The sequence below is a fragment of the Coptis chinensis genome, chromosome 8, assembly GCF_015680905.1.
Source record: "Coptis chinensis isolate HL-2020 chromosome 8, ASM1568090v1, whole genome shotgun sequence".
In the NCBI taxonomy this organism is placed as follows: Eukaryota; Viridiplantae; Streptophyta; class Magnoliopsida; order Ranunculales; family Ranunculaceae; genus Coptis; species Coptis chinensis.
In genome coordinates, this window is record NC_141463.1 from 23356930 (window position 1) to 23384383 (window position 27454).

The following is a 27454-nucleotide window of genomic DNA, read 5'->3' on the forward strand; positions in this document are numbered from 1 at the left end:
CCACGATATTTATTGATATTTTAGATATATCTACGATATTTGCATGTGAAACAATATCAAATATCCCAAAAGAGAAGAATATTTCTACGATACATATCTAGAAATTGAATATCGATAAATACCCATATTCTGATATTTTGTACTATGTTCCGGGTTACGAGGAGCCGAATATCGATAAATACCCATATCCTGATATTTTGTACTATGCTCCTGGTTACGAGGAGCCTACTGTTCTTGCTTTAGAAGCCTCTTGTGAGTATGTTTTAGTTATTTGTATGTGTATCTCCTTTCAAATTTTCAATCATGGACTCTGTTGTCAAAGGCGGCACCCTATTGCTATCTTCTCTATTCTTCTTGTCTACTGCAAATTAAATGATGTATTTAGTTTTGGGATTCTGTTTTTGGAGATTATTAGTGGTAGGAAAGCTATTGACATTGCACATTCCCCTCCTATAGTGGATTGGGCTATTCCACTTGTACGTAAAAGGATGTTTCATTTAATTTTCAATCCGATAATTTCACTTCCAAAAGACCCATCTGTGATTAAGCATTTAAGTGTGTGAGATCTTGTAGAGAACGACTAACGACCGTCAGTGAAGGATGTAATTGAGTGGCTTAGTGAGTTGAGTAAGATGATTGCCGGTCACACTTGGAAGGGCGGTTGTGGTTTAGTGGGCTTTAACTTAAATGGACCAAACTATAACTCACTATGAAATCGATAAGCCCGATTGCCCTATAAAACAAGCGGGAATTGTTTTCTCTTTCCTCATTTTTTCAAAACTCTCGTAAGCTTTCTTCTTCGTCTCATTTCTTCTCCTCATTTAATATTCACGAATCAAGTAATCGAGTTATTGATTTTTTTTGTAACAGGTTTCTGTTCCACAATTAGGTTTGGGTTGTTTTAGCTATCACAATTAACACATTTAAGGTAGGAAGATGGAGCAATTATAGTCTAAGTCATAGAAATGTACCTAAGAGTATTTGTACCTGTTCTTCCCAGCATAACATATACCTTACCTAAAATATCCTAGTTCATGATCTATGGTTCCTGGAAACAAGTCTATTGTGAAACCATAATTATGACAAGCATCTCTACTGAATAACGATGTAGTTTAAGTAATATGTTGCAACTCTAGGTTATAATTAGTGATCTTATTGGATGGTTTGCTTTCCCGTTATTAAATAAGTTTTTTCATGTAGTTATACTAGAAGTAAAAATTCTTTTTGGTTTCTAATCTTGGGTCCCTTAAGGAACCAAGGAGCTTCCATGCTGTGGCAGCTAATTTTGGGTGTTTATAGGAAATCCAAATCTGTTTTTGCCAAGAGATTGGGTTCCTATCTTTCCTGAGAGTCTCCTGAGCCGATTTACAAGAGAAGCACCCCTTAAGGTCAGGACACCATACCAAGTAATATTAACTAGAATCAACTCAATTACAGAATCAGCTCACTTTAATTTCACTAGATCTAGGTTTTGTGATTATCAAGATTAGTGGATTACAATTGATTTTCAGTATTGGGTTATTGGTTGAAAGATAATCTTAGACTTGCCTAGTTATGAGTGTATGGCTGTTTGAGACTTTGAGGAGGTTGCACAGTAGGAATCGAAGCTTAAGTATGAGAATTGAGAGGGAAGGTGAGGGACTAATGGGTTTGGATGTTTCTATGTAACAAGACAACAAGTAGTGGTTATTTTTTGTTCTATTGCTTCAACTTTCTGTACTATTATTGATGTATTCAATGAGATTCAAGTGCCTTATACGATTTTGTGTTTTTCTCGAATGATGATTTGGGTTTTTTTTTTTTTTGCAATTATTTGACCAGATGTTGATGCTCTCTATGTGCTTCAGCTAGAGAAGCAGTCCATAGGTGTTTGAGTCTGCAACTTAATAGCCTTAGAGTGCTAGACGGCATCTTGAAATTAAGAAGTGTATTGAACTTTAAATTTACCTGCAATCCACTTCCAAAAGTGCTGAGAGATGGGGCATTGACATTATGTGCTCTAGAGGTTACATTGTTGTCTGCAGAACCTACAAACTGAGACCATATGAATACCCTTATTTTGGATTTCCTCATCTGTTGTTGTTCATCCTATAAGGATCTCCCATGCAGTGCAGATAAACTTGGGTGTATATAGGAATTTCAAATCAGTATGTGCGAAGAGATTGGATTCCTATGTTTCTTGATAGTCTTAAGAGCAGATTTACAAGAGAAGCACCCCTTAAGGTCCGGACACCATACCAAGTAGCATGAGGATTGAGATAAATTCTTAAGAACACCAGACATATCAAAGCCAGCTGTGTTTAGAATGGCAGTGAAACTAGGAGGAATGACCAAGTCAGCTGTAGGATTGAAACTTAGTTTTGATGAGAATTGAGAAGGAAGGTTGCTGTATTGATTCTATGATAGTTAAATATTAAGGGGAAGGGGAGGGTTTAATTAGTTTGGATGCCTTTATGTAAGTATGTAACAAGTAATAGTTATTTGGTGGTTCTATTGCTTCAGCTTTCTAGTACTATTTTTATGAGTTTTCTCATTTTACCTGAACTCGTGATGGTTTTATATGTTTATAGAGAGCAATTCCATTGTGATTTGTAAATATGTGATGTGTAGATATTGTTACTTTTTGTCCTCTGTTGCCTTCTAACTCACTGTAATATTTGTTGTAGGTCTTGCATTACAATATCATTCTCATATTGGATCGGGTAAGAAGTTTTTTTTTAATTAACATGTTGTCATGAATGTGTTCTGAAAGTGTTCATTAATATGCAGTTTACGGTAGAGCCAGAAGTTGAAGCGCAAGGGGGATTTGGTACAGTGTACACGTTATAATCAAACGAATAAGCCCGTGAACTCAAAAGAATTCCAGCAGACAACAATGTTCTCACTGAGAACATGGTCAGGGAGATGTCATTTTTAGACGGTCTACAACACATCAACCATCCAAATATTGTGAGATATCTTCACGAGATTGTACATACGTGACATGAGCAAGAATTTATGATTGTGTGAATCTGTATTTGCATAACTTAGTTTGAAAATGTGTGATATAAGTGGCTAATTTCGTGTTGGGTATTGATTGATATATATTATCTACTCTAGTTGGTGTGTTGACATAATTGACTTCAGAATAAGTCGTTGTATAGAAATTTTGATGAGAAAATCTTTAGTATGTTTATCAGCATTAATTACACATAATGTTCGAGAGTTTGTCAATGGATCTAAATGAATATATGCAATGGTATGAAAAAGCATTCATGGATTCAGTAAAGGTAATAAATCAATTTCTACGATGTTCATGCTTTTATTTTACAAAAAAACAAAATTTCAAATGAAACATGAAGTAAATACTTTTGTTGTTTTTTCTTTTTGCAGGGGTTTTTAAAGTAAATACTTTTCGTTTTGGGTATCATCTTTTTTTTCTTGTGCCTATTTCTTTTCATTTTTCTTTTTGGTAAAAAAACATTTTTTACTTTAAAAGTTACAGAAGTCATAATTCAAACTTGTCGGAGAATATGTGCTTCGGAACTCCGAATGATACCACTTGGCCGGGAGTGTCGCTCTTACCTCGCTATAGGTTTTTCCTGCATATGCTCCCAAGGTGTGTATTTTATTATTTTGATAAAGTTTGTGCTGGATAATTACCGTGTAAGCGTGCATGTATTAAGAGACTAAGATATGATTATGGTGTGCAAGTTTTGAAAGGTACGCTCCCAAATCTTGAAGAAGATGGTGTTGATTTGCTATAAGCATAGATTGATATAGGGGGTGCATGTGGGGTCAGTCACACCCCCTGAGATTAGAAAAGCTCCACTACTACATAACTAATTGTCTAGAAAAATCTTCAAACTATAAAGACTTTCTTCTCCAATGTTTTTAGCAAACTTCTTCTACCGCACCCCTAAAATTTTCACAACTACAACCAGAATATAATCAACAAAAAAAATAGTATGAAAAAAAAACATTCCAATAAACCAACTTATTTTTACTTTTCTTGTTGCCTTACAAAATTATTATTTATTATTTATTTTGAGTCCAAAACCATTAAAGAGAGACAAATGTGTCTTTGAATGTTTTGATGGGTTGATGAGACTAAAACAAATAGCCAAAGGCCCAAAGCCCAACCAGTCAGTTTGTATAATTCTAATCACCCATAACAAACCCGTAAGCTCTCATTCTTTCTTCCAAACGGTGAAAACAAAAAACAAAAAACAAAAAACAAAAACAAAGTTAGAAATTCATAAAGGACTTGTCGCTTTTCTTTCACTCTCAATTCTCTCAATTCTTAAAGAAGCGTTAGACCTCAACCCAAAACACAAAACAAAAAACAAATTCAGAAAGGACTTGCGCCGTAGCTTGTTGTACGCTTGTCATAATTGTTTGTAAAACTCGTTATCATTATCAATAAAATTTCCACTTATAAAAAACAAAAAATAAAACAAAACAAGATAATTTTTTACTTTCAATGTTAATATTTTATAGTTTTCTCCACATAATAGTAAAATTATATAGACTTATAACATTATAGGAAGTTAACAATTTGTTGAATTGTTGTAGACTTGTGGACTATATTATATAAATATATATAGACATAGTTGTATCAATTAATGGCTTAAGTGCTTAAGTAGTTAACTTCATCAGTCTATATTAAATTCTTTTTTGTGAATTAAAATAAATACATAATTTTGTTGATATTTATTGTTTACACCTTAGAATCCTGGCTCCATCCCTGGCTACAGTGAATTGTTTGGTCTCAAAGCTCGAAACATGTACTTAATTTGGAACTCTGATGTACATCTTTTGGTTCTTTTGTTCAGAAAATGCTAAAGAATCACAGTGGAGGAGGCATTGGAGCATAAATACTTCAAGAGTCTGTAGAGCAAAACATTGCAACAGTTGAATGGTTTGGAGTATAGTTTTGAATTTTGTGGTTATTGTAAACAGTATCACGAGGAATCATTTGTATATTTGTATCTTCACTTTCAGAGTCTTGTTTCAGAGAGTAGTCCTAGGTCGAGAGATGAAGTTTATGATTGTAAGTTCCGTAATAATTAGCAAACCAGAATTGAGTTGTTTTAGTGGGAACCTCATAGATTTTGCGTACTAGCAGAGTAGACTGAAGTCAGTGCCGGCTCGTCCATAAGGCGAGTTAGGCAATTGCCTAAGGCCTCAAATTTCCACAAAAATCGTACTATGCAACATAAAATTCCTACTAAATAGCCAATAAATCTTACTATAAGATTTTTGGATACTACAAAACATAATACATGTCCTATAAAAGTGTCCTAATAAAAGGTAATAACTCTCCTTCTCTTATGTTAAAAAGAATTTCCGAAAATACTTCAAATTTCAAATGGTTAAATTTTCAATTTTCCATCTCTATACTATATCTCCACAAATGATAAGTCTAACCAGACCTATGAGAAACAAATTAATCAAAATAAGCATAAATTTCAATCCTATTAGGCAAAGAAAACTTACTATGTAGTGTAGAATTGCAAACAAAAAAATGGAGTAACTGACTTAAAATTTGGTTTGGAAAAAGGCCTCAAGTTCTTAGTTTCGCTTAAGGCCTCACTGAAGCTAGGGCCGGCCCTGACTGAAGTTCAGGTCCAATGTTAGTTGTATATTTGAAACCACCAATGAAGTTGCAGATGTGTTTTATAGTGCACGAGCCACTGTGTTCCCAGAGTATCATCATAAATGCTGGATCTGAAAACGTGGGTCGCCTAGAGTTTTTTCCTGGGCGTTGGACACAGGGCACAGAATTGGTATAAGAAAACTACGGAGTCACGTCTTTGAAGTAGAACTCACCGAAATTTTAAAGTCTGGGGACTTCGTAATTTCCAAAACAAATAAAGAATTTGCCACTTGACCGTCCCTTTCCAAATAAAAATTGCATAAAGACAAGTTCCAGTGATATTAACGTTAAACATAAGATGGTCTAGATCCCAAATCGTGTCCAAGTTTATAAATACATGATACACGTAAGCAGATTTAAACTAATATCTGTGCATAAACAGGATTCATTGAACAATTATTTCCACATTTGTCTTTTCCTTTGAGAGCACACCATGCACTTGTTTCATTTTTTATTCCAGTTCTTCATCCACGCCCCTCCATCTCTTTTGGAATTCAAGTATCATTCGCTCAAGTCCAATCGCACTATTAAGCAAATATATAGCTAGCTCCAACGCAGCACATCTGTCATGAAACCTACTTATTTCAACTTCTTTCAGTTGATAATAGAGCTGCTTAGAATAATCCCTTTTCACTCTTGGACCTCTGTTACCCACTGTCACCAAACAGGAAGATGGCATTAATTCTCAAGAAAGAAATGGTATTGACAGAAAATACACTAAATTACCTAAGTCTTGTTTACATGCAGCTCCACGGAGTAGGTGCATTACCTAAGCAAGTAACACGTTTTGTTCAATTGCCTAGAATTGCTGAATTTTAACGATTCTTAAAAATTTAACCAAATTATTATGGTGCTGTACTGTTCTTCTAACAACAGAAACTGCGATGTCATACTTCACAAAATCTAATCTTAAAAACTCTAAATTGAGTAATTTCAGAGTTCCACTTAATGATAACTGTTAACTCCCTGCAAAACAGAAAGTTTAAACAACAGAAAGAATTTAACTGTATAGTAATAGAGTAGTTGTACCTTAGAATTTTTTTAAGTTTCTCGAAGGACCAAGATGGATGACTATGAGATCAACAGGCATTTCAATTATGTAAAAAATAACAGACTCCCAAGGAGGAATGAGTTCATGAACAAATAAAACGAAAAGTTCCCCTATTGGAAAACGATGAGAAATAAAACTAAGTCAAATTCACTAGTTCAGAACAGTCCACACCAGCAGTAGTAAATAGAAAATGTAATGACTCACCGACAAATGAAACTTCAGCAGACATGGAGAAGCATTTAAAATGGAAACAACAGAGAGGAGATTGAAATCTGATGATAAAATGAGGCCGGACTAACTCGAGTTCTTTCAGATGGCTGAATTCAGTCATGTTTGTAGGTATTGGCAGTACCTATATACAAACAAACAATTACTTCAAAGACAGACCACAACATGTTCATAAAGCAAAGTAAACACATTTTGCTTTACGCACCTGTGTAGTAAATATAACTAGGGTAAAATGAATAATGACTCAGGTAGGCTACAGTCTCGAAGTGTCATACATTCCAAGTTTATACAACCAGAAAAATAAGCTGTCAAAAGCACTTTGATCCAGAGGTACATTAATCAAATCAAGGGTTTTCAAGGAGTTGAAACGGTTTGTAAAATCAGGAAAAGGGCTCAGCACGCATGATTGAAGGCACAAATGCTTCAACTGAAATTCTTTATCTTGAGCAAGTAGATAACAAGGAAATTTATAGTTTTCACAACCTCGTGGAATGCATGAAAAGTTCAGATCAATCTTTTCAATCTGCATTCTAACCGCAAAACTGATCTATCTATCGATACGAGAAGCAGACTCATTTCCTAGGCAATAACATACCTTAAAAGGAGTATAATTTTGGACTTTTGTACAGCTGCATAATCTGATCAACTGCGTTTATAAATCTATTTTTACCTTTCCATAAACTATCTGAATTTTTACACAAGTAAGGTCTGTCATAATCAATTCCAAATAAAGTACATAGATCAAAGTAGAGGTTGCCTGTGGATGTCAAATTCATTACAAAGAAGATGAAGGCAAATGTTGAATTATCCCATTAAGATGTAAAAAATAATTTAAAAATTAGTTCTACATATAATTTTATAGAAGATGAGCATCCAACTTAAAAGGCAATTGGTGATAAGTGGAAAAGCTCCGAGACTTGTATATTTTTATACGTGGCTTAACATATTCCATGTGGGACTAAACATCTCAACAAAATTATCATTCTTTTATGACTAGCTTAACTGATTCCGGGTTGGCACGGTCCCTAGATCTTCTGTCCATACTTTGAAAGTTCATAAACTAGTGTTGAAATCTATCCTTAGGATCAACACAAGCCACAAAATGAAGGGAGCCCAAACAAAAAAAGTGCAAATGTAATATTCCAGTAATGAGCTAAAACAGGACTCCCCAGACCCCATTGAAAAAATGGGATTTTAAAACTTAATTAAAACTTAATTTAAACCAATTTGTTAAAAAATAATGACATAGGCACTATAGGGTTACATTTCTGAGAAGGCAATTACCAAATAGATTTATTCCGCCTAAAAGCCTACTATTTTGAGACATACAAAAAGTGTGGTGGAAACACAAAATAGGTGCCAGGATGTGCTTTAACTGGCCAACTTGATGGAAAGTATTGGCTGGCTTCAACAGTCAACACTGATATGAAGTTATGAACGCACATTGAAACAAAGGATATCAAAACAATACTATAATTCTTTGGATCCGTTTTTTGCTCAGTTCATTTTCAGTTTTACAGATGGCAAAGTTTTCATGATTCTGATTCAACATTTCAATGTATTCCCTTGTCTCATTTTACTGCAATAAATACTACTTCCTCATTTGCATTCTTATTGAAGGATAATGGTGGTGACATGCATTTATACGACTTTATGGGATCTATCAATCAAGTAATTAAACTTAAATATGCATTACTAATGAAAATGTTAACTTTCATCTATGCAAATGTTTTTACTTCCACACATTCCATTTTGTAATGTTTTTTCTGTTGTAGCCTGATTGATCGATGGTCTACAGCGGTGCTACAATGCAACTGTATACAAACCACAAAGTTACGAACAATAGAAAGTCCTCTCAGTCATTGAGGACATTAAGTTACAGACCAACACATCGAGCCTAATAAGGCCACAACACGTACGCCCAATAACTTGTTTACAGATGCTTTATCCTAACAGTCAAGTTAAACTTCCACACATATTAGGTGCCAAAACTAAAAATTAATCACAAAACTTGGGAAAAAGAATTTTAAAATAGAATTATAAATCTCAATTAGTTGACCAAAACTTTCTTATTTTGGTAAATGTAGTTATTATATCCTAAAAAATGATCTCAGACACTTATTAATGACAAGCTAGCTTCCAATTTTCAAAAAGGTGATGTAACTAAGATTGACAAAAAAAAGCAAGGCACATTTTGACCTTTATTGATGAATGATCATGATCCACGTGAGAAACATGGGATCAGTAATCAAAATTGGGATCACAATTTGTTTCATTTAGGGACTTCAGAGTTGAGACAATGTATGTAAATCTATGAAATATGATTAGACTGTTGACCCTACTCTATAGGGGTGGATGCAAAATTTTCCACACGGGTTACTAGAATTTTGACTTTTGGGGTTGGGACGTGGGGTATTTTCTGGATTTTGCCGAGATTTCTCGTAACTTTTTATTGGGCTTTGAGTTGACCCATATTACGGAATTCTTTGGACCCGTTTTTGCTCAGTGCATTTTCAGTTTTACACATGGCAAAGTTTTTATGATTCTGATTCAACATTTTGTATTAATTTCGAAAATGCAATAAATAAAAATTGGATTTGCATTCTTTTGAAGGATATAATGACTAAAATACGACTTTATGGGATCTAAAATCAAGAAATTAAACTTAAATATATTACTAATGAAAATTTACTTTCATCTATGCAAAAAATATATGCACATTCCATTTTGTAATGTTTATCCTGTTGATTAGATGAATGCCTGATTGATCGATTCATTTTACAATGCAACTTATAAAACCAAAACGAAAACATAGAAAGCTAATAACTTCCTACGCCCAATAACTTGTTTGAGGCTTTATCCTAACAATTAGGACCAAAACTAAAAATTAATCAAGGACTTGGGAAAAAGAATTTTAAAATATATTACACATTCGAGCCTAATAAGGCCATAACAACAATGATATGAAAAAATGTCACAGAGTCATAACAGTGACTTTAGGATTAATCCAAAAGCCTAAAAATTGGGAAAAAGATAAAATATTATGTAAAACTCAATTTTGACCAAAGACCTTATAATCAATTATTTATCTAAAAAATGATCTCAGACACTTCAATTGACAAGCTAGCTTCCAATTAAAAAAAAGATTAAAAGATTGACAAAAAAAAGCAAGGCACATCCACCTTTAGGAATGAATGATCATGATCCACGTGAGAATTGGTGGATCAGTAATCAAAGTTCTTTTATGTTTCATTTTTCAGAGTTGGATCAATGTATGTGTCCATAGTACAAAAAAATGGATTTTATCGATAGAAACGGATAAGCGTGGATATGTATTGTTATTTGGTACATTGGTGATATATGGACAAATGGTTTTTTAGATATTTCTTGATATAACATGATACATTATTTATATTTATTCCAAAAATAATTGAAATATTAAATAAAAGTTATATCTTTGAAAATTCCAAATATCATAAAATATCTCAAAATATCACAAATTCGAAGAAATTTTTAAAATTCCGAAATTTACGAGTTAAAGTTCGAACAAATTGGAAATATATTTTGAATCGATAAAAAAATTGGATCGGATTTTGGCTAGCATATTAGGTTAAAGAAATTTTTTTGGAAAAATTCCGAAGGAGGTTAATCCGATCCGATCCGATCCGAAGTCACTCCTAGGTTGGGGTCATAGATCCGCCTATGCTATTAGGTAAGCGTCGAAATTTCACCTAAAAGCATTCCCAATGCAAGTGGATACGGTGGGAACGTAATTTTATTCACCTCTTTATGGTTTAAAACTTTTGCCCAATGCAAAGGTGAATATCCTAGTGACTATTTTCCCAAGTCAAACCGAAGGGTAAAACCTTCAACCAAGATAGTCTTGTGTGGTTTTTTTTTTTAAAAAAAAATTGGTTTTTTTGGGATATTTCATTCCATCCGGCGTAATTTTTCGATTTTTTACATTTAGACGGAATCCAATATCTCGTCTGAGATTATTTTTCATATTTGCATTGGGCAGTCTTATTTTGCTTTTCACCAAAATGGTGGGAAAAAGGAGAAATATTAGGTACGTGGAAGTGAAAATTTGTAATTTGCATTGGAAATGCTATAAATATGAAAATATCGAAATTTATAGGTAGAGGCAATAGTGACATATTGTGGTTTCTGGACCCTGGACCAGAAAGAGAAGTTGACATGGAGGAAGGAGGGAAACATTCAAAGCCCAGCTGTATTATTAAAAAAAACAAACACTACCTGCAACGAACAAATAGAGGGAGAGAGAAAGAGGTGCAGGAAAAAAGCTGAGAAAGTAAAGAACAAGGTCAGTGCCCCTGATCATACAAAGCTCTTTATCATTACTTTCATTTATTTTCTAGATTATGTTCATTTACTACAATATAAACAATGGGTCGTTGTTGTTTTGTTTAATCTATCAAACTTAACTAAACATGCATGAAGATTACTATATTGTTGAAACTTGACGTTTAGATATAGTTAATGAAGGAATCAAAGTTTCATTATTTGCGTCTTAACAGTTCTCTATAGAAGGTGGTGTTATAGTAAAGTTATATAATCCATTGCTTCCATTACAATTTTAGGTAGTAGCTAGCTAGTAAGTGTAATTATTCTCAAATTGGTAATTTTTTGTTCTAAGTTCATTATTGATAATATGGGCCCAAAGATGATTGAGATGGCATTGCTAAAATGGAGAATAGTGGTCAAATTAGATATTTACTGTTCCAAACTCAATGTATTTAGATTGGCTACAGACAATGGTGATATTTGAATGATTGTCATATCTATTTATGCGGGCCATTCACTCTATAAAGGTGTTCTGCTATAATTGTTGTAATCATTTGACACTGATATGATATGTTCTTCAATGGGATATTTGAGAACATGTTATATGTGATCCTGAATGTTGGGTTGGGTTGGAACATGGAGGAGATATTTGATACTACTCCTGGCCTTTATCCTTTCTTTTATCCTTTTCATTTTTTCCCTCTTTGATATTGTTAATTTATGTTTTTAATATAACCATTGGAAGTTTGAAGTTTTGTACGTATTCATTTTGGTTTTAGAACTGACTGAAATTTCCTTGTGTAAGAACAACTCCAAACTCCATTGTCTTATCTGAATTCTCTGAACTGGCTGAATGATTTGTATCAATGTTTGATATGTAATTTTATTTCCCATATCCCCTCATAACAATAGTCTGCATATTTTTTATTTGAGATAAGAGTGTTAACTGTTAAGAGTTATAGTTAGGTTGGTTAGTAGGTGCTGTGGCTTCTCTTGGATTAAGGTTATAATTATTCATGGATTTGAATGTATATGGAGATTTCTGGTATGGTCCCATGTCAGGAATATGGCGAGTTGGCATTATGATAACGAACTAGTCAAACTATTGGTTCGATATGGAATCGTATGTTTACACTTTAGACTATACAGTGATCATTCCTTCATATTACATATGTACATAGTCTGAAAAATTTCATTGTAATAGTTCCCTAAGCCTGAATAATATCCACTGATTACATTACCATTGACTCACAAACAGAGGCAAGGCTAAAAGTTGGTGTTAGGCACCAATTGGTCCTACCAATATAGTCCCCTCCAGTTAATATTGGGATCTGTTGAAGTATGTTTAATTTGATTTTTTTCTTTTTCCTGAAGAAAAGATCTCACATATACCAATGATAGTTGTCCTTTACATACTGGTATTGGAGTTCTTCCAAACTGTTATATAACGTCTTCTCAAACACAGAGACTTAGGTACTTTATTTATATTGGCATGATTAAATATAGGCCACTGACACATTTTCCCCTCAAACATTTCAAACAGCAGCCAAATTCAAGAATCTTTGACTATTGTTGCTCTTGGCTCAAGCACTGATTCTAATTTAATGTGTTTAACAGGTAGAAAATTTCAAAACTGCAGTAGGATAGAAGCCGCCTGCTTGTCATACAATTGGTCTTGACTTGTGCTAGTTTTATGGGCTGCTATTACTCAAAGAAAGTTAAACGATCTCCTGGTTACGAGGAGCCTATGGTTCTTGCTTCAGAAACCCCTTGTGAGTATGTTTTAGTTATTTCACTTAGTTGTATGTGTATCTCCTTTCAAACTTTCAATCATGAACTCTGTTGTCAGAGGCAGCATCCTGATGGCAAAGGAGGCAATTTTTTAGTGAAAATAGTTGATCGTTGTCAAAGTCGTTCTCATGGTGGCCCAATGCGTGTGTTGAGAAATTTAACATGTTGTGCCTCGCACTGCTCCTGACAACTTAAATCATGAAACACTTTCCTTTCCTCCTTTTATCCTTATATCCTTGTGCTATATGTTCATATTAAAGTTAATTTACGACATTGGGTTCTCTGATTTCAAGTAACTGCTTGAATGTAACTTTGATGCATAATCTTAATACATTTGGAAGTATCAAGTGATGAACTATATGTCTGTATTTTTGTTCCATATCTAAGTCTCACGTCACTCACCTGACATGTCTTGTTGGATCGACTTTAACACATATTTTAGTAGACATGTTTCACTATATGTTTTTTTTGGATCAGTTGTAGACATGTTTCACTATAGCAAGAAAGTTGTGCGAGTTATACTATATTGAGCTATGAACTTGTGGGATTGACATGTAGAACCTGAAATGCCTTTTTTATTTTTATTTTCTTGCCGTGGCAGTTACTGTCAGTGAAGTAGAGGCTTTGTATGAACTTTTTAAAAAACTGAGCAGCTCGATAATCGATGACGGACTTATTCACAAGGTCTGTTCTTTTAGCTTTTCTTGAGTTTCCCAGATTAGTACAGGATTGATTGCTCATCACTTGTCCCATTCTCGTGATCAGGAGGAATTTCAGCTGGCCTTATTCAGAAACAGCAACAAACAGAATCTCTTTGCAGATAGGGTCTGCTGCTAGCTTCTCTATTCTTCTTGTTTACTGCAAATATGAGTGCTATATGTTCTCTTGGAGCTATGCCTCAATTCACTTCTGTCTATATGGCTGACTTGTCTTGGATTAAATTGTGTATGATGATGTGGTGATTGTAAATAATTTGCGCATAAGTCACTAGACCTTAACCCTGGATTGTTTACAATGATTAAGACCTGTCACTAAAAGCTCTGATAAAGATGTGCATAAGAGAAAGTTCTAAACATTTAGCGTATATTTAACATTTTAACCAAGTGAAAATCCCCCCAAAAACAATTCATACATCACTAATGGCGAAGCCTTGGGTCCTCTCGCTTAGTTGTCCTTTCCTTAGTGAACTGAACAAATTTGAGACATAACTTTTAAGCATATTTCTATTTTTATATATGGCGAAAACCATACATATCTAATTATTCTAATAGTGTTTCGGAGGTTTGTTAAAACTGGAAAGAGTGGAATTTATGTTGTAAGGAATATTCCCTCAGTAGAAATAATGTTGTAAGGATTATGTTGAATGTAATAGATGTGTAAGAAACTGTGGATGCTCGAGAGAGAACTTCTTTAGGATAAATAACTCCTTTCTCACATTTTGTAATTATGAAAATTATTTTTCACGAGCGATTCAATTCAATGAGTAAGTGTTTGACCTATATTTTCCATGTTCACCGTGAATCAGGTCTTTAACTTTCAATCTCTTTTTGTAATTATATCGGTGGTTGTTTTAAAATTACAGATTTTTGATTTGTTTGATGTGAAGCGCAATGGTGTTATTGAATTCGGGGAATTTGTTAGGTCATTGGGCATCTTTCATCCCAACGCTCCACTAGAGGAGAAAGTTGCATGTAAGAATTGATTCCCATTGCATACACTTATATTCATGATCTCATATTAACGTAGTAGATTCTACTGGTAATCTGTTACTCAAAAAACTGGACCTTTTCACTGTATCCTTTGCTGATCACACTTTGGTAAAATCTTTGTGTAGTTGCATTTCGACTATATGATCTAAGGCAGACTGGCTTTATTGAACGTGAGGAGGTGATTTTTTGGATATTCTTGCTTTTTAGTCCTCCACTATTTAGTATATATCTTTCAGGTTCTCTCTATTTATTCCATATGTATGTGCTCAACTTATCAAGAAGCATGTTATATGTGATATGTAGAATATTTTACACAAGACACATCTTCTCATGTAGAATATTGAACTAAAGATGTGGATTTAAGGATGGCAATATGTGATTTAAAAAAGTATTATATCATTTTATTGACTTTGTTTAACAAATTAACACAGTTTTGATCCCACTGACTATGGGGAGCTATTACATTATAATAATTCTGCCTGATTGGTAAATAATCGATTGAAAATTTTTAAGCATTTCATTTCAGGGGTTCAAGACCAAATTTATATGCTTATAAAAGTCTGCGATGAAACAAATGTCTCAACTTATAAATTGAAATGATGAGAAGTCTGTGACCAATATTTTTCAATTTTATATGTGCAACAAATGGTCATTCAGAATGAATCCCACATGACTGAATATAAGACATCAGACGTTCAGACCAAATTATAAAATGCATACAACATTTCAATGTGTAAGAATCTGATTCTTAAACCAGTTTCTATGTAACTTGTGTTGCATGGTTCAGTTAAAGGAGATGGTGTTGGCTCTTTTGAATGAGTCTGATCTGACCCTCACTGAGGATGTTATCGAAACAATCGTGGATAAGGTCATCGACCTTCTCTCTCTGGAATTGTAGTCTTGTATGCTTACCTTGTATCTGTTTGTTATATATTCTCATTGCTGTCTTTCTACAGACATTTAATGACGCAGATTCAAAAGGCGATGGAAGGATTGATACAGAGGAGTGGAAGGAATTTGTTTCTCGAAATCCATCTCTGATAAAGAACATGACTCTGCCATACTTAAAGTTAGTCCAAGTTCGATATTTCTCTTCACTCTTTTATTTCATTTGTTTAGTCTTGAGTTTGGCTTCATTGCTCTCTTAGCACATCCTGTTCCCTGCAGCTTGAACCCCACTAGCTACGCAGGTTTAGACTAAGCTCCATTTGGAATCATCGAGAAACAGCTTATAAAATGGTTTTCACCACCTTTCTATTTGTAAAAAGCAAGTAAAGAGCCGTAAATCAGCAATTCCAAATGGGGAGCTTAACCAAAAAGGTGGTGGGACCCTTTCGAAGTAGTGAAGCACTCAAAAAGCTCTTTTCATTTTCATAAATTAATATGCAACACATAAGCACTGGCTTAATGCCTTAGGGTTTTTATTAAGGTGTTACTGGATGTTCAACATCAGCAGAGACAGTACTAAACACCCCATTGTAACCCACCCCTGATCATCGAATCAGTTGTCTATGTAATTTGTTAAATGAAGCGAAATACTTTTTCTAATTATATGGAACACATGTAATGACAGATCATGCATGCATGGATTGTATGTATAGCTGTATACATATTTTGGTTTTGTACCTTACCATGTCTGACAATGTTACAGACTTCTAATCAGTACTGACATTGGTTGACATCCTGCAGGGACATAACCATAGCGTTTCCCAGCTTTGTCTTGAACTCTGAAGTTGAAGAATCTGACATCACAACATAATTACAAGATGACAGTGAATCCCTTTGGTGAGTATTAAGGCTCTGCGTACGTGTACTTGGTAGAAGAACTGTGCCTCAGTTGTTGTCTAATATATTACACCCGCGTCATAGAGGCAGTGAAAGTTTTTAAGTAAAGAAAGTGCAGCACGTTTGAGACACCTAATTTGGTCCGAAGGTTAACGACTCCTTTCCATGACTCCGCTCTCTTCTACAGGTATTCAGATAAGTGAGCTTTTGACATAAGGATTTGAGTCCTGATTTGCTTGTTCGAGTAGTTATGGACCTTTGTATTTAAGAGGATCACATATATAAATCACATTCTGCAGAGTATAGTTCCACCTGCATAACTTGAGCTGTATAGTTTTTGTTCTTTATGACTTCACTTTTGTAATTGTACTGTTCCATCGTAAGTAGCTTTTGACGGCAAAACTCAGAAGCTGAAGTCACTTGTTTTGAACTGTATAAATATGCCAATGTATGAAGGAGGGTAGAGACCATTTAGAAAATAATTCGTCCAACTAAAATGAAAAGGTGTAATCCATTATTATGTGTTGGTCGCATCTTATTGAACCAAAGTTTAGTTGATATTCTGCAAAATTCTTCTGTTGTAATGATAATTTCCAGCTTACTCTCTTAGTCTCTTTGTGCAGTGCATTCAAGGTATAAGTTCAACGACATTAGATCAGATTACTTATGGGTGACGGAATCCCAAAACCGTTGCCACCCCGCTGGCCCTCTCCATCAACCATTTTGCGCAGTATGATGGCAATGTCCTGAATGAGAGATAGGCTGATTAGTTGGGCCGAGCCCTATAGAAAAATTGGCTGAATATGAATTTCTCTTGGGTTTTAGATTTTTAGGCCTCTTATCATTACTAGTTAGTAGTTACCAAGAATGAATGGGCCGGACCTGACATGAAGCTTCTGAGTTCTGACAGAAAGAGGAGCTTTCTTGAACCTTCAAGAAAACACCAAGAACTAGCTCACTTTATAATGTGTGGAACATTCAAGAAAACACCAAGAACAAGCTCATTTTATAATGTGTCCGTGACACTCTGGATTACTCCATAACCTTCCAACGTATCTTATAAAGCCCAACATCTCCTTTGTTTCAAACAACAGGAACTACACAAGCTTCTACCAATACCAGCTAACATATATAGTAACATGGCTGCAACAAACGCTCTTTCATATTCATCATGCCCATCTTCCTTCGTCCACCAAATTAAGCCATCTCAGAACGGGTTGGTTGCGCCGTCTTGTGCATATTTTCCTTCCAATGCAGTAAAGTTATCTAGGAAACCTTTTAGAGTAATGACTGTTAGAGCACAAGCTCCTACAGGGGAGAACAAAGATAAATCGGTCGACGTGCATGTTGGTCAATCAAATAAAGGAACGAACATTGAGCGTAGGCCTAGACGTTCTATGGTTGATGTCTCTCCCTTTGGTATGCTCTCAAACTAACGCTAGTTACTTGGATTTTATTTTTTTTTCACTTGAGGGAAAATGTATATTACATTATTACTACATTCTTGGTTGACTAAACATCAAGTGCACACAACATGATTTGGTGGACGTCTAAACTGATTGTTTTGAATTTTGTAGGTTTGTTGGATCCACTATCGCCAATGAGAACAATGCGATCAATGCTAGACACCATGGACCGAATGTTCGATGAAGCAATGACATTCCCAGGCTCAACCACACCAACAACTGAAGTCCGTGCACCTTGGGACATCAAAGACGACGAAAACGAAATCAAAATGAGATTCGACATGCCTGGTTTATCAAAGGAAGATGTCAAGGTATCCATAGATGATGACATTCTTATCATCCAAGGTGAGAAGAAGAAACAAGAAAACGGTGATGACTCATGGTCGCGACAGAGTTACAACACTTTTAATACACGCCTCAGATTACCTGATAACTGTGATAAAGAGAATATCAAGGGGGAGCTAAAGGATGGTGTGCTTTTCATTACTATACCCAAGACCAAAGTGGAGAGAAAAGCCATTGATGTTAAGCTTATGTGAAGTTTAAATTAAACATGTTGAGTGTGACTTGAACGTGTATTTTACTTTTGATCGAGTATATGTGTGAAGTTTGTTCTTCCATGTATGGCACTATGACCCGAATATATAATGAATCTCATTATAAATTTTGTTAACTGAATGAATTAAATGCTCAATTATTCGTCCTCAATCTAAATTTTGTTTTAAAATAGCCATATCTGCCCCTTTGACAGTTTGACACTGGCAAGAGCTTGACCAATACCTGTTGAACTAAACAGGTGGTAGTGGGAGGTCCGGAACATTCCTGGTGTCGAGGTTGCTAATGTGGAGAGGCTTAATCTTTTGAAGCTCGCACTGGGTGGTCATCTTGGTAGGTTTATTATCTGGACTAAGTCAGCTTTTGAGAAGTTGGATTCGATTTATGGGTCGTTTGATAAGCCATTTGAGAAGAAGAAGGGTTATGTATTGCCAAGGTCTAAGATGGTTAATGCTGATTTGTTGAGGATTATTAATTCTGATGAGGTTCAACAATGAAGTGAAGAGGGCTCCAATGAAGGAGAACCCATTGAAGAACTTGAATGTTCTTCTCAAGTTGAACCCGTATGCAAAGACTGCTAGGAGGATGGCACTCCTTGCCGAGGCTGAGCGTGTTAAGGCTAAGAAGGAGAAACTTGACAAGAAGAGGAAAGTTGTCCCCAAGGTATATCACAACTCTGTTTTCAATTTACTTATTTTAAATTTAATACTACACTGCTTGAGTGCTTGGCATGCATGTTTGGTTTTATAATGTTAGTTGGCTGTAGGTTTATGTAGTTTAAGTCAGAATGCACTTCCATTACTTCTCATTTGAAATACGTGTTATGTATATGCTAACACTATACATGTTACGTTGCTTTGCATTTTAACACTATACATATAAATATGTTTTAATATCTGGAACCTATATCACCGATTATTGTTTTTGTCACTTGGACTTGATTTAAATTTTGTTTTTAATTTATTCATCGCAATTGATGCTAAATGGTTTGCAGAAACATGTGTTTTTTTTTAAAATAATTTGGTTTGCCCTAAAATTATACTCTCTAGCTTTCGGTTTTTATCCAAATGAGGTTGTATATTTGTATTTGGCTGCAGTGACTAGTCTCCAGTGTTAGATTTTTTGGGAAGTGTGGGTTGCTTTGAATTTCAGATGTAAATTTTTTAGAGTTAGGTGGCTGAATGTAATGTGTATCCTTCTGTGTTTGGGGTTGTTCGGGTGATTGGAGTTCATCAGGATGAAAGTTCAATTTGTTCCAGCTAAATTCTACATCAAACTACAAAGCATACTCTTTATCCTCTTATAGCAATCTTCATGTTGATGTTCTTGTTTGAATCATTTTTGAACTATTTTATCCAAAGCTGAGTAACATTGACATGGGTACGCGTGTCACTATCCAACTTGGGGACTATATAAAGTAGGACAAAGGGACACAGCTAAGTAACTATCTTTAATAAACATAAATAACTATGCATGTAGCATATCGTGAAGCTCTGATAATGTTAATAGATTGTTTTCTAGTCTTTTAGGGTTTAGAATAAACTCCAGTTTGAAATCATACACACAATGTGTCCTTGTGCGTTGGACACAATACATAAGTTGGAGGAAAAGCGAGTTTAGGCTCATTGTTTGTCCAAATACGTATTCTTTTTTAAGCTATAAGTTATGTGTGGCATGTGTTAAGTGTTACCTAGGGGGAGAGGAAATTCTTGTTTGTGACAATCCCCCAATTAGTTTCCAATTAATTCTGATTACTAGACCTAATTGAGCCTTGACCGATTAGAAACCGATTTCCTTCTTAGGACATGTTTAAATTGAAATACGTTAAACAATAGGAATGCTAGTGAGCTACCCCTCTAAGGGTAACTGCTACCTCTATAGTAGACAAAACAAAATAGTCGCACACAATTTTGACCAGTTATTACTTTTAAAACAAATGTTTTCCACTTCTTTTCATTCCCCACCACTGTCACTGGCCTCAGTCTTCATTTTACTGATTCTTTATATTACACTGTTTTGAGTTTTTGATTACCTTAGTTTGTGGTATCTGTTGTTCAGTTTTTCATTATGTATTTTTTGCTTCATTGTGAATGGAAGAATATGTGGAGATATCTCTGTTTCCCGTGCTTTCGGTGACTTGCGGTTCAAGACAAAGAAGAATGAGTTTGTGTCTTGTACTTTCCTTTCTTCCCTTTTCATCTTAGTGATTACACATGATTTTTTAAAGTTTTTGGATTATCTTTGATCGTTAAATTTTTTTGAATTCTGATGGGCCTCATGTGTTCTCTTTCTTAAAAGAATGCTGGTGCAAGGAGTTGAGGTGGGAAGATGGACCTCAAAATTTGTTTATCGGTATTGTTAATAACTAAGGCTACGTTTTAATTTAATTGTTTACAGTTACATACATAACTTCCTGATTAGAATTTTCTCCATTGATTGTTAATGCATTTTGTATTGCAATAGAGTTCAGCTCAAAGGAGACCTTGTTACAGCATCTCCAGACATTTATCAAGTAACTCTTGCATCTGATGCTGAATTTTTATTGTTAGCATCTGATGGTCTATGGGATTATGTGAACAGGTTAGCTGGGTGGCTTCATTCTTATTTTATCTTTTCGGCATAGTAACCCAACCTAAAACATAATGGATTCCTCGTCTATCATTTGTTAATGGGTCGAAGCTCCAACTAACAAATACTAACCAACTTTTTCTTTCCTGTTTTGATGTTTCAGCTTGGATGCAGTAACATTTGTCAGGAATCAACTTCGAGAACATGGAAATGTTCAGGTACATTCTAAAATAGTGGTCCAATTGGATCCAGATATGCATAATACCACATGCTCCAAATCTCAAATTCTTATATCAGATTCAAGATCCTGCTGAATCTTACTCAATTTCCATTCTTCTGGTTATTTTCCTTTCTTCTGTTTTCAGCGTGCTTGTGAAGCTCTGGCACATGCAGCTCTGGTACTTTTTATCCCTGATGATTAGTTGTCTTTTGTACATATCAAGTGATATTGCTACTTAGACGGTCTCACTACAACTTCATAAAATTCTGCAGGATCAACGGTCACAAGATAATGTTAGCATCATCATAGCCGATTTGGGGTATGTCCTCATTTCTCAATTGCATTTATAGAATTTCACTCGCTTGTTATGGTCACCTTATTTATAATTCTTTTTACAACGAATTAAGACATCCTTTTCTGAAATGGAGAAGTAATAGAGAAGGACAGGATTTACATTATTTTACTGAGTAATTAAACCGAGGTCACTACAACTCAATTGTTGTTCTTGTGGAACATATTCAACTGTGATAGCTTAAGAGGTAAATAACCCTCTCAGGTTTGTAAACCTAGCTGCCTGCAACTGCAACACGGGACATGGCAAAATGTTTCCCGGTTTGTAGAAGTATCCTCCCCCTCGTCTTCACCTACTGGTTTGAGTTCAGCGGTACCCATGCACTCATGCAGGGTCAACTTTTAATGAGATCTAACGCAATGCTAGGCTGGAGCCAGTAAAGAAAGTAAAGGATACCCGTATTTGTTGTAATCGGTATCAATGGCTATAGGTTTACTAATGGTGAAGTTCTTTGCCATGTTTACTTGAGGGGCTTTGCTAGTTCCCTTTTAACTCTTAGAGATAGATTACGACTGACAAGAAGTGAGCTACTTCAGGTGAGATTCCACCACTGATTCACAAACCAATCACTGTCGACAAGTAGGTAGCATGCTACTTTAACCTTGAACTTGAACTTAAATTGAGCAAAATAATGCAGTTTCCTTACAAGCCATAGGTTAATTCTGTTTTCTGCTGCTTTAATAGTAAGGCATGTGTCCTTCTTGACATATCATATCAAATTTGACCTATAAGATTTGGAATCAACATGTGATACATATATGCTATGTTTTATTTGTTTGTCTAGTACTTTTATTATCCTTTCTGTCGTTGTGTTTGATATGCTCTTTTGCTTCCTTAAATCTGCAAATACTGGTGCATATAGGAGGACAGACTGGGAGAATTTGGCACCTCAGCAACAAAATTTTGTATGGGAACTAAGCCAAGTTTTTGCAACTATTTCTATTGTTTCACTAGGAATATGGGTGCCATATTTTCTTTCTTTATAAGTTTCAACAGTTGTCAGCAATCTGTGTATATATATGAGTATCACATTCATAGCTTGTAAATACATGTGCCTCAAAACTTATTGTCGTTGAAGATGATACGCCAAAAATAAACTCAACGATTAGTTATACATCTCTTTCTCATATTCTTGTGAGACCACAAACGGTTGTTCATCAACTATGCTAATTGTTAAATCATTTTGTTGATGAAAGGATTAAGAACCACTGATACGTTAGCTAAAAGTTTCAAAAAGTGGAGCATGTATGTTAATAACATGCAAATTATATACACAAAATTCAGTGTTCAATATAAGCCTAGGGATCGTTGTGAGGCAAACTTGTGAGGCAAAAGGAATCATAGTGTATAAATTGGTTCAATTCAGAACACTAGGGGTCTGCCTATGTGCCTCACCCTCAAGCCCATAATAACCTTTTAAAAAACAATTAGTAATTAGAATTTTTTCTGAAGTACCTGCACGTGTGTGTAGGTGGCCATTGTTTTGGGTTGTTTTGAATTTGATAAAAGATAAACAATTTTTTTGTAATACACTAAATCATGAATACTGTACAGATTAGTCGGTTACCTATTCAAGCTTCAAAATTTTGATTTTAACTAGCAAGTCATTCATTCATTGTTAAATGTTCACAACATAACCATGAATAATACACTATGTCCCACCAGTCCCAGTCCCAGTCCCACCACAACGCGCAAAGGAAGAAGACTAGAAAGAAAAGTGGAGACCTTATATATATTTGTGTTCACACATTCTCACTTTATTGACTGTAGGAAGAAACAGAGTTGTTGGTTTTTTTCATTTCATCACAAACAGCTTGGTCGATCTTTGACTAGTACTCAACTTAACATCACTCGATCAATTATATTATATATAAGGTCAGTTTATTACAAATTTTCTTCTTCCTTGTTAGTTGCTATTATACACTTGATTATTACTCTTGTTTTTTTTTATCATCATTCATTGTTAAAGGTTAACAACATAACCATGTTTTGCAAATTTAAACTCTTGATCCATCACTTATTTGAAATCTGAGCTAACCAATTCTACTGATAAAGTCCAATGATGACTATCTCTTAACAAGTAATTAATGCGTTGTAATGACAGGAATGGAGATCCTTGTAGCAGCTATTGGAACCATATTGAGTTGTGGGTGTAACAAGATTATCGCATCACTGGAAGAGAAGTATAAGTATATGAAAAGTTCGAAAGAAGAATTGCAGACGTTGAAAGACAAAAGAACAGACTTGATTGCCCGAGTAGAAGATGTCAATGCAAAACTGTTGATTGCCGAGCGGGTGGAAACTTGGTTGAATAAAGCTGATACAGTGAAATCCGAGGTGGATGTGGTGCAAACCAAAGCCGAAGTACCAAAGCGTTGCCTATGTGGAGTGTTGCCTAATTGTTGTTCAAGAGCGAAATTGGGAAAACAAATGGTGCAGTTGATTGGAAAGATGACTAATCTCTTAAATGATGGTCAATTCACAGAAGAGGAGTTAGCTCTTACAAGTCTGAAAGAAGAAGTTCAGTTGTTGGGAGACAGAAAACAAGAATTGTTTGCCCAAGTAAGCGATGTCAATGCAAAGCTGTTGATTGCGGAGGGGGAAGGAAAGACACGCACCGAAACTGTAGAAAACTGGTTGAATAAATCCCATCGTGTTATATCCGAGGTGGATGTGGTATTAAACAGTTGCCCAAGTGCAGTGTTACCTAATGGTTGTTCAAGAGCGAAATTGGGAAAACAAATGCTGGAGTTGAATGAGGAGATGGCTTCTCTCTTAAATACGGGTAAGTTCACAGAAGAGGAGTTAGCGATTTCTGTTCCAGAGACGGTAAGGGAGATCCCAACAACAAGACTGACTGGTAAAACTGCTGAGAAGAACTCTGAGACGGTTTGGGAATTGTTAATGGGTGATCAATTTCAGAATATTGGTGTCTATGGGATGGGTGGCGCGGGCAAAACCTCTTTAATGAAGAACATTAATGAACGACTACGCTTGCAACAACCCCGCAGCTTCGAAAGTGTTATGTGGGTCATTGTATCCAAAGATGTTAATGCTCGAAAACTTCAAGACCAGATTGCGGGAGTAGTCAATAATTTGAATCAGGAAACTTTGGAAACTTTTGCTAGACAAGATGAAGTTGGACGGTCGTCAATATTGCTAAATGCATTGCGTAGAAAGGGAAAGTTTGTGCTTATCCTAGACGACATATGGGAGCGATTTGATTTACAGGAACTTGGAGTTCCTAAACCCACAAAAGACAATGGGTGCAAGATAGTATTGACTACTAGGTCAAGGGAAGTGTGCAGAGGGATGTTGTGCCAGAAAGATGTCAAAGTTGAACCGCTTTCTAAGGACGAAGCATGGGAACTGTTCTTGGTAAATGTCGGTGGGAAGCTTGTTCCCGACGTGGAAGAGATTGCAGAAGAAGTTGTTGCGGAGTGTTGTGGTTTGCCGCTTGCAATCATGACAATTGGGCGAGCTATGAGAAGCAAAGATGTTGGTGATGTTGATGAGTGGCGAGTTGCATTATCAGATCTGCGAGAATCTACAAGTTTGAACATGGACATGGAGGAGAAAGTCATTCAGCCACTTAAATTCAGTTATGATCAATTAAGGGAAAACCACCAGAAGTGCTTCTTATATTGTTCATTGTATCCTGAAGATTATAAAATCGACACTAGTGAGTTGATTGAGTATTGGGTTATGGAAGGGTTAGTCAAGGGATCCAGCAAAGAAAATGAAATGAGTCGTGGCCGTGTTATACTGAATAAACTAAAGGGTTGTTGCATGCTAGATGAAGTTTCTTCAGAAGGTCGTTTTCCTTTCGAAGTTGATAGGGACCTTGTTAAAATGCATGATTTGATCAGGGATATGGCTCTTTACATTACAAAATCAAAACCTAAATTCATAGTCAGAACTGGGCTTTCATCAACAGAAATACCGCATGAAGATGATTGGTCGGAAGATCTTGAGAGGGTTTCGTTTATGGAAAGTAGAATAGAAAATATTTCAATTATTCCGAAATGCCCAAAACTCTTGACATTGATCTTTGCTCAGAAGTATGATGATGGTCCACTGAAACACGTTGCAAGTGGATTCTTCGTGCACATGGAAAGTCTGACGGTTCTCGATTTATCTCGGACTAGTATTGAGTCATTACCAGATTCACTTTCTGATTTGGTGAATCTTCGTGGTTTACTCTTAATTCGTTGTGAGTACTTAGTTAGAGTGCCTTCTCTATCCAAGCTTCAGTCACTGAGAGTGTTGAAGCTCACATGGTCGGACATAGAAGAACTGCCTCATGGGATGGAAATGTTGGTCCACCTCAGATGCCTTGATCTCACTCGCAATTGGAGATTGAAAGAAATGATCCCTTCAGGATTGATATCCAAGTTTTCTTTACTTCAGGAGTTACAATTGGAGAAAATAAAACCGGAATATGTGTATGCGCGAGAAAGAGGGGGAGATTTCGTGCAGGAACTCTCAAGCTTGACACACTTGGAGAATCTTACAATCGTATTTCACGAGCTGTCGGACTTTATTTCCTATGCTGAATTTACAAACTTTGAAAAGTTAAAAAAATATTTTATTCAAATGGAAAGCGACACATATGTCGAAAGTCAGCACGAGAGAATGATATGTTTGTCCAACTCAAAGGGTATTCCTTGCAATGCCCTCCGACTTCCGAAAAGCATTCAATTTCTTCAAGTTCGATATTTCGCAAGATTATCAGAGTTGCCCTTCCTACAACGGATCGAGAACATGGGTATCGCACACGGAGCTTTTCCTTGTTTGAAGAGGTTAGAGATCAGGGATTGTGATAATATCAAAGTTTTCTTGTCGTCTAGGTTGCTTCAACAGCTTCTTAACCTTGAAAAGATCAGAGTTTGGGATTGCTCACAATTGGAGGAGCTAGTGGTAGCGGATGGAGATGAGAGTGGTGCCATTCCAGTACTCCCGAGGTTACATAAGCTGAGCTTAATAGGATTACCAAAACTGAAGAGCAATTGGAGTCAGCTATTCATGTACAGCAACTCTTGGCAGTCTGTTTCAATTCACGAAGTCAAACTGGACCGCCTGTTTTCAACTAGGTTATTACAACAACACTTTCAATACCTGAAAGATATCTTCATGAAGGATTGTGAGGAATTGGAGGAACTAATTGTAGAAGAAGAAGAAGCATGTGAAACTGTCGCACTCCCAAGGTTGAAGACATTGTTACTCATCCATCTACCGAAACTGAAGAGCATTTGGAAGGGCGTGATGGTTTGTGACTCTCTTCAAACAGTTAGAGTATGCTGTTGTCCTGAATTGAAAAGGCTCCCTCTGTTCAACCGAGAACATCAGTCAGCCCCACCTTCTCTCGAATATATCCAAGGAAGCAGAGAGTGGTGGGATTCACTCGAGTGGAGAGATTATCCACGTCCTGAACATCTCTTTCGAAGGAGGGATTGAAATGATATTTTTCTCGAAAATCTTCGCTTTTTGGCTTCAATCGGTTTTCCTTTCTGCTTCGATAATCTGCTTCTACACTGAAAACCCTTTCGATCAAGGTATGTGTCACGTTCATCCGTAGTTTCAAGCTTTTCATCATAAACTTTATTTCTTTTTAGGATTTTCTTTGATTTGTTGCCGTTTTTAAAGATTTTTAAATAATTTGTTGTTCAATTTATCCACAGATAAATTCGAATTTGTGTTGATTTTTCGTGGAGATTCAGAAATTCTAGTCTTGTTTTGGTTTCAATTGATTGGAATTTTGAATTTGATTGTTTTGTTTTTTCAGT

The 27454-nt window shown here is 35.6% G+C and overlaps 4 protein-coding genes and 1 long non-coding RNA gene across 15 annotated transcripts in view; all 5 read left to right on the forward strand.

Annotated features, from left to right (window-relative positions):
* Positions 1 to 1183: 1183 nt before the first annotated feature.
* LOC147480639 (uncharacterized) lies at positions 1184 to 3160 on the forward strand. The gene is made up of 3 exons (XR_015205017.1): positions 1184 to 1388; positions 2667 to 2702; positions 2770 to 3160. It is a non-coding gene; the product is annotated as an uncharacterized LOC147480639 (long non-coding RNA).
* Positions 3161 to 11082: 7922 nt separating this feature from the next.
* Positions 11083 to 17077, forward strand: LOC147480640 (calcineurin B-like protein 4). Of its 11 annotated transcripts, none has more exons than XM_086576082.1 (10): positions 11083 to 11241; positions 12840 to 12994; positions 13615 to 13697; positions 13779 to 13838; positions 14620 to 14704; positions 14848 to 14900; positions 15510 to 15590; positions 15679 to 15791; positions 16412 to 16507; positions 16695 to 17077. In XM_086576082.1, the coding sequence occupies exons 2-9, from the start codon at positions 12916 to 12918 to the stop codon at positions 16479 to 16481; spliced, it is 624 nt and encodes a 207-aa protein (XP_086432208.1). In that variant the 5' UTR covers positions 11083 to 11241; positions 12840 to 12915; the 3' UTR covers positions 16482 to 16507; positions 16695 to 17077. The 11 variants fall into 11 exon arrangements, with proteins under 11 accessions (XP_086432208.1, XP_086432209.1, XP_086432205.1 ...); XM_086576079.1 differs by having other exon boundaries at positions 11084 to 11241; positions 14596 to 14704; XM_086576080.1 differs by lacking the exon at positions 11083 to 11241 and adding an exon at positions 11784 to 12022 and having other exon boundaries at positions 14596 to 14704.
* A 58-nt stretch (positions 17078 to 17135) lies between these two features.
* On the forward strand, positions 17136 to 18646 carry LOC147480641 (small heat shock protein, chloroplastic-like). Its single transcript, XM_086576075.1, has 2 exons — positions 17136 to 17926; positions 18085 to 18646. The coding sequence occupies exons 1-2, from the start codon at positions 17647 to 17649 to the stop codon at positions 18510 to 18512; spliced, it is 708 nt and encodes a 235-aa protein (XP_086432201.1). The 5' UTR covers positions 17136 to 17646; the 3' UTR covers positions 18513 to 18646.
* Positions 18647 to 18792: 146 nt separating this feature from the next.
* On the forward strand, positions 18793 to 22829 carry LOC147480642 (protein phosphatase 2C 57-like). Its single transcript, XM_086576088.1, has 8 exons — positions 18793 to 19191; positions 20626 to 20691; positions 20827 to 20880; positions 20992 to 21108; positions 21260 to 21314; positions 21462 to 21494; positions 21589 to 21635; positions 22531 to 22829. Exons 1-8 carry the CDS (start codon positions 19094 to 19096, stop codon positions 22652 to 22654), a joined length of 594 nt encoding a protein of 197 aa, XP_086432214.1. The 5' UTR covers positions 18793 to 19093; the 3' UTR covers positions 22655 to 22829.
* A 754-nt stretch (positions 22830 to 23583) lies between these two features.
* Positions 23584 to 27454, forward strand: part of LOC147480643 (disease resistance protein At4g27190-like) — a 75753-nt gene continuing 71882 nt past the window's right edge. The window contains exons 1-2 of the mRNA XM_086576069.1: positions 23584 to 23637; positions 23773 to 27223. Of these exons, the coding sequence (XP_086432195.1) occupies positions 23775 to 27125 (3351 nt within the window). The 5' untranslated portion in view covers positions 23584 to 23637; positions 23773 to 23774 and the 3' untranslated portion in view covers positions 27126 to 27223. The remainder of the gene's footprint in view (positions 23638 to 23772; positions 27224 to 27454) is intronic.

Coding starts and splice junctions, on each gene's coding strand:
- LOC147480640 (XM_086576079.1), top strand. CDS start 12,916: ATGGGCTGCTATTACTCAAAGAAAGTTAAACGATCTCCTGGTTACGAG. Junction 13,698..13,778: donor ATGACGGACTTATTCACAAG/GTCTGTTCTTTT, acceptor TCTCGTGATCAG/GAGGAATTTCAGCTGGCCTT. Junction 15,792..16,411: donor ATGACTCTGCCATACTTAAA/GTTAGTCCAAGT, acceptor GACATCCTGCAG/GGACATAACCATAGCGTTTC.
- LOC147480641 (XM_086576075.1), top strand. CDS start 17,647: ATGGCTGCAACAAACGCTCTTTCATATTCATCATGCCCATCTTCCTTC. Junction 17,927..18,084: donor GGTTGATGTCTCTCCCTTTG/GTATGCTCTCAA, acceptor TGAATTTTGTAG/GTTTGTTGGATCCACTATCG.
- LOC147480642 (XM_086576088.1), top strand. CDS start 19,094: ATGCAAAGACTGCTAGGAGGATGGCACTCCTTGCCGAGGCTGAGCGTG. Junction 19,192..20,625: donor AGAGGAAAGTTGTCCCCAAG/GTATATCACAAC, acceptor TGTGAATGGAAG/AATATGTGGAGATATCTCTG. Junction 21,315..21,461: donor GAGAACATGGAAATGTTCAG/GTACATTCTAAA, acceptor TTCTGTTTTCAG/CGTGCTTGTGAAGCTCTGGC.